The sequence below is a fragment of the Rhinolophus hipposideros genome (assembly GCF_964194185.1).
Source record: "Rhinolophus hipposideros genome assembly, chromosome: 10".
Lineage (NCBI taxonomy): Eukaryota > Metazoa > Chordata > Mammalia > Chiroptera > Rhinolophidae > Rhinolophus > Rhinolophus hipposideros.
Window position 1 is genome coordinate 59643361 of NC_138056.1, and position 19425 is coordinate 59662785.

At 34.5% G+C, this 19425-nt stretch overlaps 1 protein-coding gene across 10 annotated transcripts in view; it reads right to left on the minus strand.

Moving 5' to 3' along the window:
- The window catches only part of GRM5 (glutamate metabotropic receptor 5), a 444875-nt gene that overhangs the window by 115802 nt on the left and 309648 nt on the right, over positions 1-19425 (minus strand). For all 10 annotated transcript variants that reach the window (XR_013994346.1, XM_081064769.1, XM_081064761.1 and 7 more), the window contains one exon: positions 13404-13639. Coding sequence is in view for 9 of the 10 variants with exons in the window: in XM_081064769.1 (XP_080920895.1) it covers positions 13404-13639 (236 nt within the window). In the remaining variant the exon portion in view is untranslated. The remainder of the gene's footprint in view (positions 1-13403; positions 13640-19425) is intronic.

Below are 19425 nucleotides of genomic sequence, written 5' to 3' on the forward strand. Positions count from 1 at the left end.
GGGTATTCTGATACGTGCACATACTGTATCTCTCCATTTATTTAAATCTTCAATTTTCTGAGCAATGTTTTGTAGTTTTCAGCATAAAGGTTTGAACATCTATTGCCAGATTTACCACTGACTATTTCACTTTTTAATATTATTTTAAATGATACTATTTTTATCTCACTTTCTAATTGTTTACTGCTATAGAAATACAATAAATTTTTGTATATTAATATTGTATATCACAAACTTCATAAACTCACTAGAACTTTTTGTAGATACTATTGAATTTTCTAAGTAGGCAACCATGTCATTTGTTAATAGACAGTTTTAATTTATCATTTCAAATCTGGGTGCCTTTTTATTTCTTTAATTGATGTATATTTCACTGATTAAAACCTCTGCTGGTGAGAGGCACCCTCCTTGCCTGACCCTAGGGGGAAATCTTATTAGCTTGAGGTAGTTTAGACTATTGCTATCTTGCTGAGAATTTATCATAAATTAAGTTGTGACATATTTAATAATTTTGTAGGTTTTTAACACAATAAATTCAAGTGATAAATTTATGATTATTAAATCAACCTTACAGTTTGGGATAACTTCTACTTGGTCATGGTATAGTACACTTTTTACATATTGTTCGATATGATTCAGTAACATTTTGTTTAGAATATTTACACCAACGTCTGAAGTGTATCGGTCTGTAGGTTTTTTTCTTGTGATATCTTGGTGTGGTTTTAATATCAGGGTAGTGCTGGTCTCATTGATTAAATTGGAAAGTACTCCTGCCTCTTCAATTTTCTGGTAGAGTTTATGTAAAATTCCTTAAATATTTTGTAGCAATTCACCAGTGAAACCATCTGGCTTGGAGTTTTCTTTGTGGTAAAGTTTTTAACAACAAATTTAATTTCTTTAACAGATACAGAACTATTCAGGTTGTCTATTTTTCAGTAAACTTTGGTAGTCTCTGCAATTCAAAGATACTTTTCCCATTTTTTCTAAGTTGACTGATTTATTTGATAAAGTTGTTTTTTAAAAACATTTTCTTATTTTCCTTTTGATATCTGTAGACTTTGCAGTGATGCTACCTCTCTCTCCTGATATTGGTAATCTGTGTTTCTTCTCTTTTCCTGATCAATCTTTTCTTTTTTTTTCTCTTCTTCAACTTTATTGATGTTTTAAAAGAATAAGGTTTTAGTTTCATTGATTTAGTTTCATTTATTTTCTCTATTGTGTTTGCTTTATGTTAATATTTCATTTATTTTCATTCTAATCTATTACTTCCTTTCTTCTACTTACTTTGGGTTTAATTTGCTCTTATTTTCCAAATTTCTTATGGTGAGTCTTTTGTCATAGATTTGAAACTTTTGTCTTTCTAATATATAGTCAGCTAATGGTATAAAATTCTCTTAAGTATTGTTTTAACTCTCTGAACTGTGAGATTCTCCAGTCTGACAGCTAGGGACAGAAAATGTTCCTTGTCCCACATGGGTGCTAGGAATACTGTTCTCCCTAGTCCTTCAGGGTAGTTCTTTCTCAGGCCTCAAATGCATGTCGAGATCAATGCTCAGCCGAATACTCTGGAGGGAGCCTCTGCAGATCTCCAGAGTTCTCTGTTAATGCGGCTCTCACCTCTTTGTCCCTGTGCTCTGCAGCTTCCTTGGTCTCTCTGAACTCACAATTTTATCTTCTAAACTAAGAGCATTCATCTCATTTATTTCTTGTCTCTTAAGAAAAACTGTCATTCATTGTTTGATGTTCAATGTCCCGATAATTGGCTTTTATATGTTTTGTCTTGTTTTATTGTTGTTATTTCAAGCAGGAGAGTAAATCCAATCTTTATTACTTCATCTTTGTCGGAAGCAGGCATTTTCCTATCACATTTTTACATGTCTTCCCATACATCACCCTATTGAAGCCTCACTATAATCCTATGAGTTAGGTATTATTTTGAATAATAATCCCATCTTGTATACAAGAAAACTGAGTCTCAAAGAGTCCTGGTAGTGGCTATGGTTAAGTTTTTTAATATAGATCGTCTAGTTCTAAATCCAGTGCTTTTTACATGCACCTGTATGCCTCAAGTAACTGACTGACTCAGCCAATTTTTCAGGTCTCCCTTTAGTTCATTTTAAATACTTTTGATCTATCTTAGGTTCCAATTCCAGTGTCATAAGAGTTTGGGAAACTTCACAGTTTCTAATGCAAGGACTTTCTTCTGGGGATCTCATTGAGTCCTTTTTGTTGGTGGATATTCATGATGGAAAATTACATCCACTACCATATACTTGGATAGGTAATTATTTTCATTTCTTAAACTCTGGAATTAAAATAAGAAATGTGACAGATTATGTTTCTCAAAACTTTGATATCTTAGTATCTGGGGGCTTGATCTGGCTTTATATTCCATTTATTTCTTTAAAGCAGACTCCAAGATGGAGAAAAGAATATATCAAAATGTAAAAAATCCAAGACCTGTATTAAGCCAAAACTGTCACATCAAATCCCTTAATTCTTTGGCTGATGTAAAGACAGAGATGGGCTTCTGCTCAGCAGATTTCACCACATACCCTAGGAAAATATGATCAAATTTCTCTTTAATGAATGGTTAGTAGTATTGTCCTAGTGTAGTATTTCCTGAAGAGCAGTGCTGATCAGTATTATAAAAGAAGGTTGAGTTCATAGTAAAGCAAAAAGAGGAGACGCTAGATTAAAGAAGGATATTTAAAAATTTTTACACCATTTGTCCTTTCCAAAGTGTTGATGTACATTATGAGTCTCCAAAAAATGGATGCAGAAGGCAATAATCCCAATAGATAAAACCATGGAATGCTTTTTCCACAGTGGATTAATTTCTTTCCAAACACAATCTTGGAAATGTTAATATAGCACAAGGATGAGGAATCTCTAAACTTGGCGTTAGCTGTGGCACTTAGTTTATTTTCTTTGGCTCTTGTGATACTTTTTTTTTTTTTTTTTATTGTCTAGCTATTCTTCACCCAGACAATTATTTCCTCTGAATGCACTCTTTTGTTTTTTCCAGTCATGTTTCCAGACTGAGAGATGATGAAGTGTTTTGAATAATGACTAAACCACTAATACACATTTTAAATGCAAACAAAATGTCAAAAAAAATCTGATACTTAAGGAAGTATCTTTAGCTAACCTACTTCCAGTCCTCATGAGATATATTCATCAGAGAAAATGTGGACATAGCTGGAAGCTTACTGTAACGGGAAGAGGAAAGAAACACCTCCAAGCTACTGGAACCAACTTTACTGAATATAGGAAATACTGTTAGTCTCAAAAATCTCCATACACTCCATAAATGTTATTTGTACTTTTAGTATCTTTTGACATAGGAAATACATAGCGGCAATAAACTCCTATGATTTCAGTAATTAAAAAAAGTTAATTTATAATTTGTTAACTGCAACAGCTTGTGCTTTAAAATAAGGTACCTCTGTGTATAACAATACACATGTTCACACAAGGATATGTGAGGCATAATTCGTTCTACAGACGATGCTCAACGACATAAGAATTCTAGACCTAGTTAACAAATCAACGATGATAAAGATTGGGAACCACTGTTCTAGGTCATCTAGCCATTGTAACACTGACAGTCTAAGAGAAATAAAGTCACGTTTATTTAACAACATTTATCAAATTCTTGTTATATGCCAAGCATCATGCCAGGAATTTGGAAAGGAGAGATGAGGAAGACAGCTCTTCTTCTCGAGAAGTCTATAACTTAATGTAGAAAGAGGAACACAAAATGTCTACATGCTGGTGTAACAATGTGAAAGTTATATTTACATGGTGTAATACAGTGGAAAATAATATATTGCTGTAGCTGCTTCATCTCCTGTGGGAATGGCATCATTTTTTCTCTGGAGCAAATGGCTTTCTTTATGGCAAAATAATTTTAGCAGAAGTTTGGGTTCTAAAGCTTTGGGTTCTAAAGGGGAGCATATCCTCCCCAAGGCTAGAATTTTGAAGGAGACAAAAATACAAAGAAATAACTAAACAGTCCGACATATGAAATAGAGAGGTATTTATTTTGGTGTATTGAAATATTGAGGAGAAAGGAGATAATGGTCACAGGAAAAGAAAGGCAGAGGGATTGAGCCACAATGGTATCAGATTGCTGGTGGGGAGTAGGAGTTGGTGGGGAGAGTACTGTGGGAAATTGTAGATTGGAAGAAATCCTAGACTGCATATAGTGACCATAGGAATTTTATTTGCTGGTGAACTCTAATTAATTAAAACATTAACATAGAGTAGTGTAGAAATCATAGCTATACATTAATTTTTCTCAAAATAAACACACCCTAGTAACCACCACTGTCTCAAGACACAGAAACTTACTACACCCCCAGAAATGCCCTCATGGCTGAAGTATTTCTATATTGCTCTGAACCCATTTATCTCTTCCTCATTTTATTGTTAGTAGTTTGTTACACACATAGATGCCTATGTGAGTGGTTACTTGGTGGCATAAAAATTAAGGAAGTGGAGGATCTGCATTCAATATCTGGATTGGTATGTGACAAAAAGACAAAAGGCACAGAAAGTGAACATGAAACTGGAGTTATTAGGAAGCATGAGAATGTAAGTTAAGTGGAATTGACAAATATCTTGAGGTAGGGTTTTCACTAAGCTAGACTTAGCATATATAAAATTACAGGGGCTTAAGTAAGGATGGCACTCTAAAATGGAAGAGCACAATATGTGAAATGGCTGAAAGACAGATTTCGTGGGTTTCAGAAATAAAAGATGACACTTGCAAAAGGTACATGATGAAATTGAAGAGTTTTGACTGGAATAAAGGAATTGGGATTCCTTTTTGTAGACATTGGAGAACTGAGAAAGAACTTTAAGCATGGCTGTAACATGATGAGATTCATTCTGTAGACGAATACCTTTGGGACTAGTTTTCAGCATAAAATGGAGGAGCGAGAAGCTGGTATCAAAAGCAAGATTAAAGAGGAAGATCATTCTAATATTGAAGGTGAAAGATAATGGAGAACTAGACCACAGCAGTAGTATAAAGATTTGAATTTAGGCAGCAATGAAAAGGAGGGAACAAGTGTGGAAGATGTCATACGGTAGCATTAACAGCATTTGGTCACCAGTTGATGAGATGAGAAAAGGATCACTTACTCCTGCATCTTAGGAGACGGAGTGGATGAATACATCATTTATTTAACCAGAGATGCAAAAAGAAGGAACTAAAAGTCAAGTTATAATGAGATTAGTTTTAGACACGTTAAGGTCGTGGTACCCTCAGGGCAGCCAGGCGAGAATGTTTGTGTTAAGGGATATCTCTGGAAGTTACTGGAGGTGACAGGGAGAAGTCATAGAAAGGAGACAGTAAATGAACATCAGTGGGTAACAGACTGTAATTGTAAAGGAAATGGATCCTTAAATTGGTTCAAAAATAGAACAGTATACAGTTATTAGAAAACAGTTTTAAGTCTCTGTTGCTTTTATTACTAGGTTATTTAAATGAACAATTAGAAGAATTAAATTAAATTATTAATACTTTAAATTTATTATTGATTTACCTTATTATTTACATCTAATGTAATCAGGCAATTTAAGTAAAACTTACTGCAATCAAGCTCACTGTTAATTAATAGTGTATAAACCTATATTCTAACAATACCACACAATTAAAACACTTAAGGGCAATAGTAATATTCTAATTTAAATTTTGAAATGCTTAAAAACAAAACCAAAATTAACAAAAGTCTAAACTCTTTAGACACTAAAATGACAGGCTTTATTTATACCTCAAAATTGGGATTGCAGGGGCTGACAATTAAGAATAAAGGAGGAACTTCAGGTATTAGGCAGGATGGATTGCAAAGCAAATGAAACTTCTGTTGCTGCATAACTTTAAAATGCCAAAAACATGCAAATATCAAAAAATTTAGACAGTGAAGACACAAAGAAGCAACAAAGACAAAATTAATTTACAGAGGAGAACTGCAAAAGTGGGCAGATGTACCAGTCACTTTATTATCTGAGGGTATCTGCAGGTTCTGGAGGCAGGCTGATGGTCTAGGTTGGTCTGCATGAAGGAATATTAGTTTCTTTGAGCAACCATAACAAAGTACCACAAGCCAGGTAGCTTAAAGCAACAGAAATTTATTCTCTCACAGTTTTGGATGCTAGAGGTCCAAAATCAGAGTCAGCAGAGCCATACTCCCTCAGTGATTCTGGATAGAAACTTCCTTGCCTTTTCCTAGTTTCTGGTGGTAGCCATTAACCCTTGGTAGCCCTTGTCCTTCTCCTGCATCGCTCCAGTTTCTTCCAGTGTCTTCACATGGCATTTTCCAAGTGTGTGTCTCTCTCTTTGTGTCACTGCTCCCCTTTTTACAAAGATACCAGTCATATTGGATTAGGAGTTTATTTTACTTCAGTCATGTCCTCATCTTAACTTACTATATCTGCCGTGATACTGTTTGAAAATAAAGTCATATTCTGAGGTTGTGGGAAAGAATATGAATTGTGCTCAGGGTGGAGAGGTGTAATTCCACCTAGTATGTTACACTGCTGGAAAAAAGAGCAATCAGAAAAAAAATTTGGACATTGAAATGATCTGGAATGCCAATTTATAAACTCCAGGAGCTCTAAAGGCATGATAGCCATTTATCCCATCACGATTCACTTGCTGATTCTGAAGGCTGCATGAGAGGTTCGAGATTTTGAAAAGGAAGTCTGAAATCTCGTATCGTTTTACATTATTTGGAAGAAAAGCCTCACTTAAGAAATGGAAACTGCTCAAACTTCAATTAGATTTCTCCACAAGATTCATGTCAAACTTAGAAACAGTGTGGTGCAGGAGACTGGAGAGCAAAGTTCAAAAACAGTAAATATCTGACTAAGTCAGTCATCCTGGGTAGTGAATGTACTAGACTTTCAATTACAATTCTGTTCCAGTTGTCCCTTAACAACTTTAACCAGAGGTTGACTGCTACTACCTTATATTGCAACCTACCCCATCTCAATGTCTTTGAATCTGGAAAAGTTAAATCATCACTGGTGGAAAAATAATATAAAATGCAATCTTTATGGTGATTTTTCTACTCATTGTCCGGCATAAAAGAAAACATATTGTAGATGAGTCAAGAAGCATAAAATGTGAACAATAACTAAGAAAAATCAGTCAATAGAAGTGGACTGACAGAAGATCTATATGTTAGAATTAGAAAGAAGGACCTTAAAGTAAATATAATCGTTCAAGAACATATAATCAAGAACATATAATCAATATACTCAAGGAAATAGAATACAAGACTGGAAAAATGGATGAGAAAAACTTCAACAGAAAATTGGAATCTATAAAAAAAAGAATTAAATGGGCATTCTGAGACTGTAAAACATCATATCTGAAATTAAGAACTTATTTTGGTTAACAGAAAACTAGACAGCAGGGAAGACATGATTAGTGAAATCAAAGGCAGACTAATAGAAAAGAGTCAAACTGAAGCATATATAGAGAAAGAAAAAGATATGAAAGAGAGAGTAGAAAAAAAAATGTGTGATGTGTGACAGTCAAATGACCTAACATAGGCAAAATTGGGTACCAGAAGGAACAAAGAGAAATGTGGCAAAACAAAAGAGAAGGAAGTAATTGCTGGAAGTAATTGGAAGGAAGTTGCTGGAAGGAATTTCTGGGAAACTTAAAAAATGATACAACTCTTTAATCCACAGTTTTAAAAAGCTCTGGAAACCCTAAGAAAGAAATATACAATGGGATTTTTTCCTAGTTTCATCATAGTCAGCTATAAACTAAAAAGAAACTAACCATAAAGGCTTAGAAAAAAGACCTATTGCTATTAGGGGAATAACATTAAGAATATGGTTACTTTTCAAAGAAATCATGGAATCCAGAGAAAAAAATGGAATGCTGTTTTTAAAGAAAAATGACCCCTAACCAAAAGAAAACCTGCGTATATTGATTGTTATACTCGCTGAATAGATACTTCAAAAATAAAGGTGAAATAAAGATATCCCCAATGTGGGGGACGGGCTGGGGGAAGCGGATGTAATTTGTTGGAAGTAGACTTACATTACAAGAAATAATAAAGGAAATTCTTTGGGCTAAAAGAATCACAGATAAAGCAATGAAGGGCACTAGAGTGGGTAAATATATGACTATTGACCATTTTGAACAAAAATCATAACAAAGCTTAGTAGTATAATAATACATATAACATATAAAAGTAAATTATATGGCAATAGCAAAAAGAGTATGAGAGGGTGAATAGACTAAATTATCTGCAAGATTCTTGATTATAAACAAGAACCAACTTAAACTAGTTTGTATGAAAGTAAGGATTCAGTTAGTAATTTCTCTTGAAAACTCTAAATGAATTATACTAAGAGATGAAACAAAATGTTGAGGTGGTAAAATAGAATAAAAATTATAGATTAATCCAAAAGGAGGAATAAAGAATTAAAGAACAAATTGGAGAAATAGAAAATAAACAGCAAATGAGAGAACTAGTAATAAGCTATGTTCCAATTGGACAATTTTCTATGAAGTATCTGCCAGTATAGCCATTGCACAGTTATTTATTTTTCAATATTTATATTATGAAGTTGCATGTTTTTCTTAAAAGAAAATCAATATTTAGACTGTCATATGTGCTGCCTTTTTGAACTTTCTGATACTGTTGCTTTGAGAACTAGTTACAGAGATGTATATATGTAAAAATTCATCAAGCTGTACACTTAAGATTTGTGTATTTTACGCACATTAATATATGTACATATTCAACAACACACACACACACACCATACATAAATGAAAGTGCTTTCCTTAAAAATGTGGTGTGTGTGGGGTGTGTGTGTGTGTATGTGTGTGTGTGTGTGTTTGTGTGTGTGTGTGGTGGGGGGGTCCTAAAATTGTATACTTTTTTAAAAGATTTTTTTATTATTGGGGAAGGGGAACAGGACTTTATTGGGAAACAGTGTGTACTTCCAGGATTTTTTCCAAGTCAAGTTGTTGTTCTTTCAATCGTAGTTGTGGAGGGCACAGCTCAGCTCCAGATCCAGTTGCCATTGTTAGTTGCAGGGGGCGCAGCCCACCATCCCTTGCGGGAGTCGAATCAGCAACCTTGTGGTTAAGAGCCCACTGGCCCATGAGGGAATCGAACTGGCAGCCTTCGGAGTTAGGAGCATGGAGCTCCAACCACCTGAACCACCAGGCTGGCCCCCTAAAATCATATTTTGAAATTCTATTTTTGTACTTGGTTTTTGGAGGAAATAACCTATCCTCATTTGAGAATGTTTAGAAAATATTGAAAGATACATGCATTCTGGAAGACATATATCGTAGTTCCAGTTAGATGTATACAAGTAATGGAATTGCTAGGTCATAGGCTAAGCATATGTTTAGATTTAGCAGGTATTGCCAAGCAGTTTTCCAAAGTGGTTGAGTTCATTTATACTTTCACTGAAATGCATGAGAGTTCAAGTTGCTCTGTACCCTTGCCAAAAATTGATATATATATTTTTAACTTTAAACATTCTATGTGGCTGTACTGTGTTATGATTTAGATTGTCATTTCCATTACATATTATGAAGTTAAGATTTTTCATATATTTATTGGAAATATGGGCATCCTCTTTTATAAAGTTTCTGTTCAAGTCTTGTGCACATTTCTTCAAGTCAATTACCTTTCTAATATCTAGTTTGAGAGTTCCTCATCTACTTTGGATACAAGGTTTTTGTTAGATATATGCATGGTGAAAATTAGAAATGAGCAATGAACATAAAAAATTTCAAATGTTAATTATAAAAATACCAATGTTCATAAAAGCTTTATTTATAATACTTAAAACTATAAATAAGATACCTCTCCTAGCTTTTATAGTTTGCCTTCCAAGAAGCTCTTAAGAAAAACAACCAGAAATTCAGCTACAGGTATTTCCATTCTGTATCAGGACAGTTTGCTTATTGAACTATCTATTAGGTTTAAGTTACTGTAGACAATGAACAAAGTGAAACTTTCTTGTCCGAAATGAATGATAAATTCCTAATCTTTCTTACCATTCCAACTCAAAAATGATTGTCTCATGCACACTGTCTGATAAAAAAGCTTAATTAAGTACCTTATATTTAGGAAAATTCTATTCATATTTGACAGTGTTATAGACATGAACAAACTACATAGGCCTTTTTGAAGGTGGGGATTGAGATGCTAAAAAGACTTTTGAGTAAACAGAAAACATGATCAAAAGTAGAGATTAATGAAAATTTGAGTATTATTGTATTCCATAGTCATACACAAATAATTTTAAGATTTATTTTTCTTTTTGGTATTATGGCCTATATATTGATAATTATATAACTAAAATTTGATGGTGACTCTTTAAAACTATAATATTGTACCTTTTTAGTAGAGCATATTGGTTAAACTCTACACAAACCTGAGTTCAGTTCTAAGTTTCAGTATTTAATAGTTATCTGACCTTGAACAAGTCATTTTGTCTCTTAAATCTTGGTTTAGTTATCTCTAAAATAAGGATATAATAGTGCTTCCCTTATTGAGAAGGCTAATTGAGATATTAAATATAAGTGTTCATGTTTACATACAAATTGACATCTGTTATCAGATAAGATTTCAAGGGGGTGAGGGATTAAAGAGTGCTTTCCAGCACTGGAGTATGGAACAAATTTTGAGCAGAGAAATCCCATCAAGGTTCACGTGAGAAGAGAGAGCTTTGGCAACAGGTTCAAGTGAAGGATGTTACAGAACGATTTCCACAGAAATAATGTTCCCATGGAAATCAACCAAAGAGTTTTCCAAGAGTGTATCTAAATACGACTTCCAGCAGGAACAACAACAACAACAAAAAAAATAAGAGAAACAAAGGAAAAGACACTTCTGACAAAAAGGAGTGGGAAAAGAAGAATATTAATACAAAAGAGCATAAAGACCAATTGGAAAAATGTCCTTAGCCACACTGGTTAGGGGTTGTCACTAACTCATGAGTAAAGAGATGAGATCAGATCTACTGCTTTCTCTTTATAACTCCTAATGTAGCTACATAAACTAATCTTTATGTAATCATAGAATCAGAATGCAGAGAGGCATAAGCTTTCCATATCTCAGGAAGGGAAATAATTCTGTGTCCTTCAGAAACTGAATAAATTTGTGAAAGATATGAAAACCGTTAGAAAAATTGAAATTGTGAAACATAATCACAATGCTGTTGATTCACACACATTTCTTCATGAAAATAAAAACAAGGGAGTGAATAAGTATTTGAAGATGTTGGACAAGAGCTAGCAGAATCTGAAATGAGAGAGAAGCAAACCTAGTCTTACACCATGCTTCTATGATTTCTGGATTTCACTGACCAGTACAGTACCCATGCAGTACAGTACATCACACTCTTCCACCACTACCCAAAGAGAAATTGATTTAAGGTTGCCAAGTTCTTATTTTACCAAATACTAACATTTAAAAACAACCACAAATCACCATTTACTATCTCTACCATTTCACAAAAGAATGAACTGATACCCAAAACATACAATCTATATGGACTCGGGACGATGCATTATGAAAAACTACCTTGTTCCTATTTTCCTCATTTTGGTGCTGATATGTGGATCACCGATGAAGATGCCTAAACCACCAAATAAGACATCTTACTCCTATGCAAATTTATACAGAGCTCTTTTCACACAATATCGGATAAAGCAGTGCCAACAAGTCCCATATCAATTTTAACAAACCTTAATTTTTGCGAGCATTGACATACAAACTCAGACAATTAAGTTCTCGAACTCATCCTAGAAAAAGTGCTACATACCTCATTGCTGAATATCACTACAGTCACCATCGAAGTACTCCCCTTGGGAAGCTATGCACTAACTCCAGTGCCTAGTCCACCCTTCACAGCAATTTTGGAACTCTTTTTCTGGAATGGCCATCAGGGCTGTCATCATATTACCCTTGATGTCCTGAATGTCATCAAAATGTCTTCCTTTCAGCATTTCCTTTATCTTTGGGTAAAGAAAGAAGTCATTGGGGGCCAGATCAGGTGAGTAGGGAGGATGTTCCAATACAGTGATTTGTTTACTGGCTATAAACTCCCTCACAGACAGTGCCCTGTGAGCTCGTGCATTGTCCTGATGCAAGAGCCCTGAATTGTTGGTGAAAAGTTCAGGTCGTCTAACTTTTTCATGCAGCCTTTCAGCACTTCCAAATAGTAAATTTGATTAACAGTTTGTCCACTTGGCACAAATTCATAACAAGTAATCCCTCTAGGTTAGCAACATCGTTGCAACAAGTTTGCGAACTTAATTATCAGATCTTGCATGTATAAATATTGGTCCTACCTGGTTATTAAAGATTTCTTTTGGACATGCTACAACTAATAATAACCAAACCTTTTATTTAACCATTATAGCACTGACAATGTTGAATTGCATATTTTTGTTAACATGGCTACCTCCCTCAATAGACACTAAACCCCTTGAAGGCAGGAACTAGTTCTCCTCATCTTGCTACCCCTACAACTAAAGCAATATTTGGTATATTTACTGAATGATTTAATGAATGGCCCTGTTCAGGTTATATATCTTGATATATCATGATTATCCATAGCATATCCCTGCTACTATTATGATTTATTGGTGCAAGTAGAAATTGGCTCTCTTCTTCAATATTCACTTATTCATTCTTTATATATATATGTATGTATATGTATATATATTTAATATATATATATATTTAATGTATGTATTAAATAAACAATATTAAATAAATAAATAATCTATCTATACACACACACACACACACACACACACACACACAGAGGGTGCCAAAAAAATGTATACACATTTTAAGATAGGAAAAAACTACTAAATATATAAGAAATATATAAGAAAAGATGAATACAAGTCATGTGTATACATTTTTTGCCACCCCTTGTGTGTGTGTGTCTCTCTTTCTCTCTGTCTCTGTCTCTCTCTCTCTCTCTCCATATACATATATATATATATATATAGATAGATAGATATTCCTTACTATGTGCCTTGCACTGTGCCAACTACTAAAGATAATCAAAATGAGCAGAACATAGATGCCATCGAGGACGTTAAGGATAGTCCCACTCTGAAGCTCCCATTATCCTTTTAGCGCAGTGACAATTTTTTGAATGATATCGATATAAATAATCTAAACATTTTGAATCTCAATAGAGTAAACACTGTTCTGACATTTTTCTTAGAATAAAACCTGTTTATCACGATAAGTAGCAATCCCCACTCTGTTTATACACGAGTCTTCCTCTCTAACATATTATAGCCACTTTCCCTGTGACACAGTTTACTTAAATTGGATCCTTAGCCTTGTCCACTTTAAATGAAACAAAAATCTGCTTACTATTACAAGTCTTGTTGTATTTGCTGTTCTCTTGTGCAAACCCTTCCAGTCGGCACTGAAAACGATGCTGCCAAAATTCTTGAAACCAAGGGTTCCGCAGGTTTGTTTCTGGCCGGAGCTTCAGATAATAATCATCAAACCACTTGACATCGGGAGATTGGAGCTTGATTGTGATTCCACCAACAGCTTCTCGCTGATATCCATCTGTTACATCATACCTGTCAGCCCAGCCATCACTGTGGGGAAACAGAAAACCCCTTAGTTTAGAACAGATATCTTCTAAGCAAATGATTCCATTGGTTTTCCTTTTGAAAAAGATGTAATTAAATGGCTACCTCAGGCCACACCATGCTCTTGTATTACACCTGCATGATGATTGAGAGAGCAGCTTGTTAGAATAAAAACTGTGAAACATAATGGAAACTTTGGGCTAAAGAGTGCTGGAAGGCACCAACCTCACTTACCTTGAACTGCAGAGAATAATCTAATGCTCTGGCAGCATTTCACTGATTGCAAAACAGAGTGTATGCCTGGAAGCTGCATAATATCACTGATTCATACTATTTACTGAACATTTTATAACTAGGTCACATTAACTGTAAACACGTTCTTTTCCTTTACAGTATTATAATGATCATAAAATAAGAAGTAAAAATTTGAAAACACGTCTACTATTAATTTAACCATCCTGTGACATGATACTCTTTCTCTCTCTCTCTCTCTCTCTCTCTCTCTCTCTCTCTCTCTCTCTCTCTCTCTCTTTACATTTTATAAGTGAATTACAGAGACGTTAAAAAAACTTGCTGATTATGGTCATTCTATTAAATATTGATTTGTCAGAGCCTCAGAGCCTCAAACTGAAGTCCTTTGTAGTGCATAGTCCATATACTCCTTCTTATCCTATGCTACTTCTCTAATACATTTAAAATACACATATGAAATTATGTTTTACTTTAGAGTGATTGAAAAAACTGAACAATGTGTCATTGAGGATGGTGTCAGGGATCATACTCAACACTGGTATCATTCCATGCACTGGTCATTCACAGAAATCTAGGAATTTTAAAAGAGTTGAAATCAGAGAGTTCATGTTATAATGGTAAGAGTATAACAGAATAAGGAAAAGTATTCTAAGCTTATTTTGAATATTGGAAATAATAGATATGAAATGATGTTTGTATCAAACTTGGCCACATCTAGGGACAAAAAAGACATGACTTTTTCCATCCTCTCTCCCACTGAAATATGTACAACTTGTGTTATGTATGTGCTGGGACTCAGTGGCACTGTCCTTCCATTGAAGAGGTACAACAACTCTTTCAGGAAATATAAAGAAAGTGAAGGGACAATTTAACAATGAAAAAAAGTAGCACCAAAGAGGGAGGAGAAGGGATATGAAAAGTTTGAAGAGAAGAACAGATTGGAGCCTCCTGAATGCAAAGCAGGAAAGTGTTTGAAGAAAACTGGGTTGTGGCGGAGTGGACACAGGGGAAAGGATGAAGGAAAGGATTTACATTAACAATCATTATTTACTTCATTGCTATTCAGATATTTCTATTTATCAGACTGTTAACTCATTGTTGTCATCCTTCAAATGCATTTCTGTCCTTCATTTTCATAGGCAGAAAGCATGCTCCAATATTTTGCACATAAAATCAGTGCCAGGGAAACTATTATGGAAGTAATTAATTAATGTAAATGAAAAGAAGCCATTTAGTTTCTTTTCAGTATGCTCTGTTACATCAACTCTGACTTAAAAATTGATAATGAGAATTGCTCCAAAGGTCATAGATTATGTATTAAGATATCATAGGGGCTTGAGACAACGTGAGATGTTTCCTAAGACCTCGGTGGGTAGAAAAAAAATAAACAAAATAAACCATTTCTTCCTCTAAGTCCTCCTTGACAAGAAGGTATTTCATTAACATTTATCTATGCTGAAATTTCAAAAACTTCTTGGCAGATCAGGAAAAAAAATAATAATGCAATATGTTTTGTCCCAGTGTTAAATTTCGTTATTTCACACATTGTCTTCCCTCAAGTTACTCATTTTCAGCTGAAGAAGATTTTATTTAAAGCTGACAGGTTGAAATGAAGTGGGCTTGTTTGCCTCATTTTTTCCCTCTGTTTTGGAGGGTTTATTATATCACTGATATGAGAGTGTGGGTCTCATTGGCACTTGAGAAGATGCCTGGGCGTGCTGCAAATGGGACAGGAAACTCTATTTGTCAAGTACCATTCTCCAAGGAAGAAGGGATTTAAATTGCTCCTTTTGTTAATGCTAGCTTGCTCTTATGTAACATTATGATTGTGAGTATTACATAAGAAATGTAAGATTACAATGGGTCTTATTTACCCTTCACAATTCATTCATTGAATTTAATGGGGATTGGAAAAGCCTGTCTTGATAAACATTTTGGGGGTAATATTTCCATAAAAAAAACCTGTCAGAACCCGAGTGTTATATCACTCATCTCTCATCATGTTTTTTAGCTTTTTTTTATTTTTAAGGTATAAATCTCTTAAGAATTTAGCCCGAGATGATATTTTATTAGGAGTCTATAAGTTACAGTTGTGAGTTTAAAATAACTTTGGTCCATATGTTTTCATTCAACAGCAAAATAAAAATCATAGAAGAGTTTGTGTGTAAACAGAAAATTCCAATATCTATGTGATAAAACAGGGTTATTCTATTTAAACTTATTGGGGCAATATCTGCTGCGTAAATCTCAAGGAAGTTCATTCCATGCTGGCTAAGTTAGATGGTGCTGTATTGAATACAGGTTATTAAATATTAACATTTTCCTAAAAGTATTCTTTTATGATTTTTGTTAAGATGATAGGGTGTATTTAAGTAAGGAATAAAGTAAGTAAAATGAAATGCCAAGAAAAACTTGAGCTTGCTTTTCTACTATCTAATGCTTTCAAGTACATTGACAGAATGGACTGGCAAGAATTCTGGCATTACTTTAATGCCTTTGGGTGACATATTTTACCAAATCAGGAAAAAAAGGGGGGGTAGATAAGGAAACAAACAGGAGAGGTATCACATTTAAAGCACTTTTCTAGATCTATCTGTCTGTCTGTCTGTCTGTCTGTCTGTCTACCTACCTATCTACCTATCAGTCCATCCATCCATCCATCCATCCATCCATCCATCCATCCATCCATCCATCCATCCATCCATTTATCTAATTTCTTTTCTCACTGGGTGGCATTTTATCCATCTCCTCATAATCTATTTCATTATTTTTTTCTGTATCTCTGACAATGAGTCGATCCTCATTATTTGAAGATTCTGTATCTGCAAATTCAGTTAATTGCAAAAATTTATTTGCAGCCTGCAGCCCCCAAATCAATACTCATGGCACTTTTGCGGTCATTGGCAGATATGCACAGAGTGGTAGTGTCTCCTTATGTGCAGATTCCCAGCTGAGATTGAATAAGGCAAACCTCTGCTTTCTTGTTTCATCTTTCATGTGTCTTGTTTGTGGTCTACTCAGTGTCGAGCCTTTTGCGTGTGTGTGTGTGTGTGTGTGCGTGTGTGTGTTTCGTTGATTTCTCTGTTTAAAATAACCCCCAAACATAGTGCATGTTTATCTCTATAGTTCACAAGTACAAGAAGGCTGTGGTATACCTTACATAGAAAATATATATGTTAAATCAGCTGCATTCAGGCATGAGTAAAGTGCTATTTTCTGTGAGTTTAACATTAATGAATCACAATATATGAAATTGGTGAGAGTGTGGATAGTAGGTGGTAAAGGGGGATTTTTATGGTTTGTGGGAGAAGATTAGTGATATTGTAAGTGCTATTGTAGCTCCACATCCTAGATTGTAAAATACAGGAAGAGAATAGGTTTAGGGTGAAAATGTAAAAGATTAATACAAGCTGAGGTCTGCGATGATATTTCCCTTTATATGCTCTCTAGAATTTCTTTTCTCCTGGATATCCACCTATCCTGTACACATACAATTGATTTGAATGTTAAAAGAAAATACAAGTTACCAGTTTTGTTACATGTGGTTCCAGCATCATATTCACCCACCCAATTCTATTGTTTATGTGTTTGTATGCTGAATAATAGCTGTTGGCATTCAAACAAAGGAAAAAAAAAACAAAAGAAATTATAGAACTGTAAAGATCGGATACTCTATACCATTATATCCTTATAATATAAATATTATAACTTGAGAATTATTATTTTTATCATTCTTTGTATTGGATTACTGGTATACAAAGCATACAAACAGTTATGGCTATATAACAATTACTGCAGGGTTTACTATCACTAGATTTAATATCAAAATATATTTCTGGAATGTGGAAACCTGTGAGGAATAAAAATAATTCTGAGAAAATTATGAAGAAAAAAGGTTTATGAATTATTGAATATTAGTGTAGAGATGCTAAATAACTTTAAATTTTGTCTCCCTTATAAATATCTAAATCTGTAAAGTGCAGACAGTATAATCTTTCATTCCTGTTCTCATTTTCTGTCAATGGATGTTTTAAGTTACTGCTATAGAAAACATAAAAATATATGTAGCATGGAAAATTGCATTGGGTGATTCTTTAGTAAGTCTCCACGTTCTATTCATTCCAATCTATTAACTTAATAAGCATTTTGAATCTCTATTCTGTGCATTCAATCTGCATAGACACTGTGGTAGGTTCCGGTACACGCCCTCAAGGAGCCAATAGTCCATTAGGCATGAGCTGCTTCAATGGGCAATGCCGACTTCCAGACCATTGGAAGTTTCCTCATTTTTCCTACAGACAGAACGTCTTTCCTACTCCATCTTTCCACAAGTACAATTCATTAGGTTTCTAGTCACTGAATCTTCACTTCCTGAAAATCACATTCCTGCCCTGCCTCCCTGAGATTATTCCCTGATCACCTCAATCAGCATTCTAGGTGTTTCCAAACTCTTAGTTCTTACATTTACAATTTCTTAATTTATTTACATGGAAGGCTAATCACATACAATGGGTAGGAGGATGTCATTAGTTGAACCCTCAAATGACAACACAATTATTTAGTATAACTCCACAGTTCTTGGGGAGGCATCTCCCATGGGTATACAGCATAAATAAATTACCTCAAAGTGTTTCAAAAGGAGCAATGCTGGACTTAAAACGCAGGCATCAGAATGACTATTCTTACAGTCATTAAATTTGTATCAGGGAGATGTGAGCAGAGTGAGGTGGAGTTGTGGATGGGTGGTGAGGATTGGGTGTGCCAGGCATACACAGTTACACTTGCGCACTGAATTCATTAGTCCTGCTTATCGTGATGATATTGATACTGCACACCCCTCACAAAGTGATAACCCCTCCCCCAATCTACTACATCATATATCGCTGTTACAATTCCATTGACTCTATCCCCTATGCTGTACTCCACATCCTGTATCTTGATTCTTACTTCTCGAATATGCCACAGTTTTCTACGGCCAAGCCTCTGAGTATGCTATTCCCTCTGCACAGAGTGCCATTCTTTTACCTCCTCATGTGTTTCTTGATTTGATAAAATCCAACTTATCCATTGAGCAGACAGACTGAGCTTGAATGCAACTTATAAAAACCTTTCTCAATCTCCCCTGGGCTCAACAGTTCCCTCCTCTCTGCTCCCAAAATACCGTGACATTTATTTCCTCATAAACTGAACAAGTGTTGGGTAACTAATATTCTAAATGTGGTGGTATAACAGTAAACAAAAAAACAAGATTTCTGTTCTCATAGAGGTAACATGATGTGCTTAGTTTTGCATTTGTCATCGTATTAAAGTTAGGTACATTTATTTCTCTATTCCCAAGTAGCCTATAAATTTTATGTGTCGGATATCTTCTTATCGCTGTTATTATAATGTCTGGCACATAATAAATACTCAAGAAATGTTATATGATATTAAAAAATCAGACTTTAAAAACTTCAAATTATAGAGAATTCTTTTCAGATAAATGCATATATTCATTTTTAATTAAGAAAAAAAGTATCGATGTGCCTTATAAAATGACC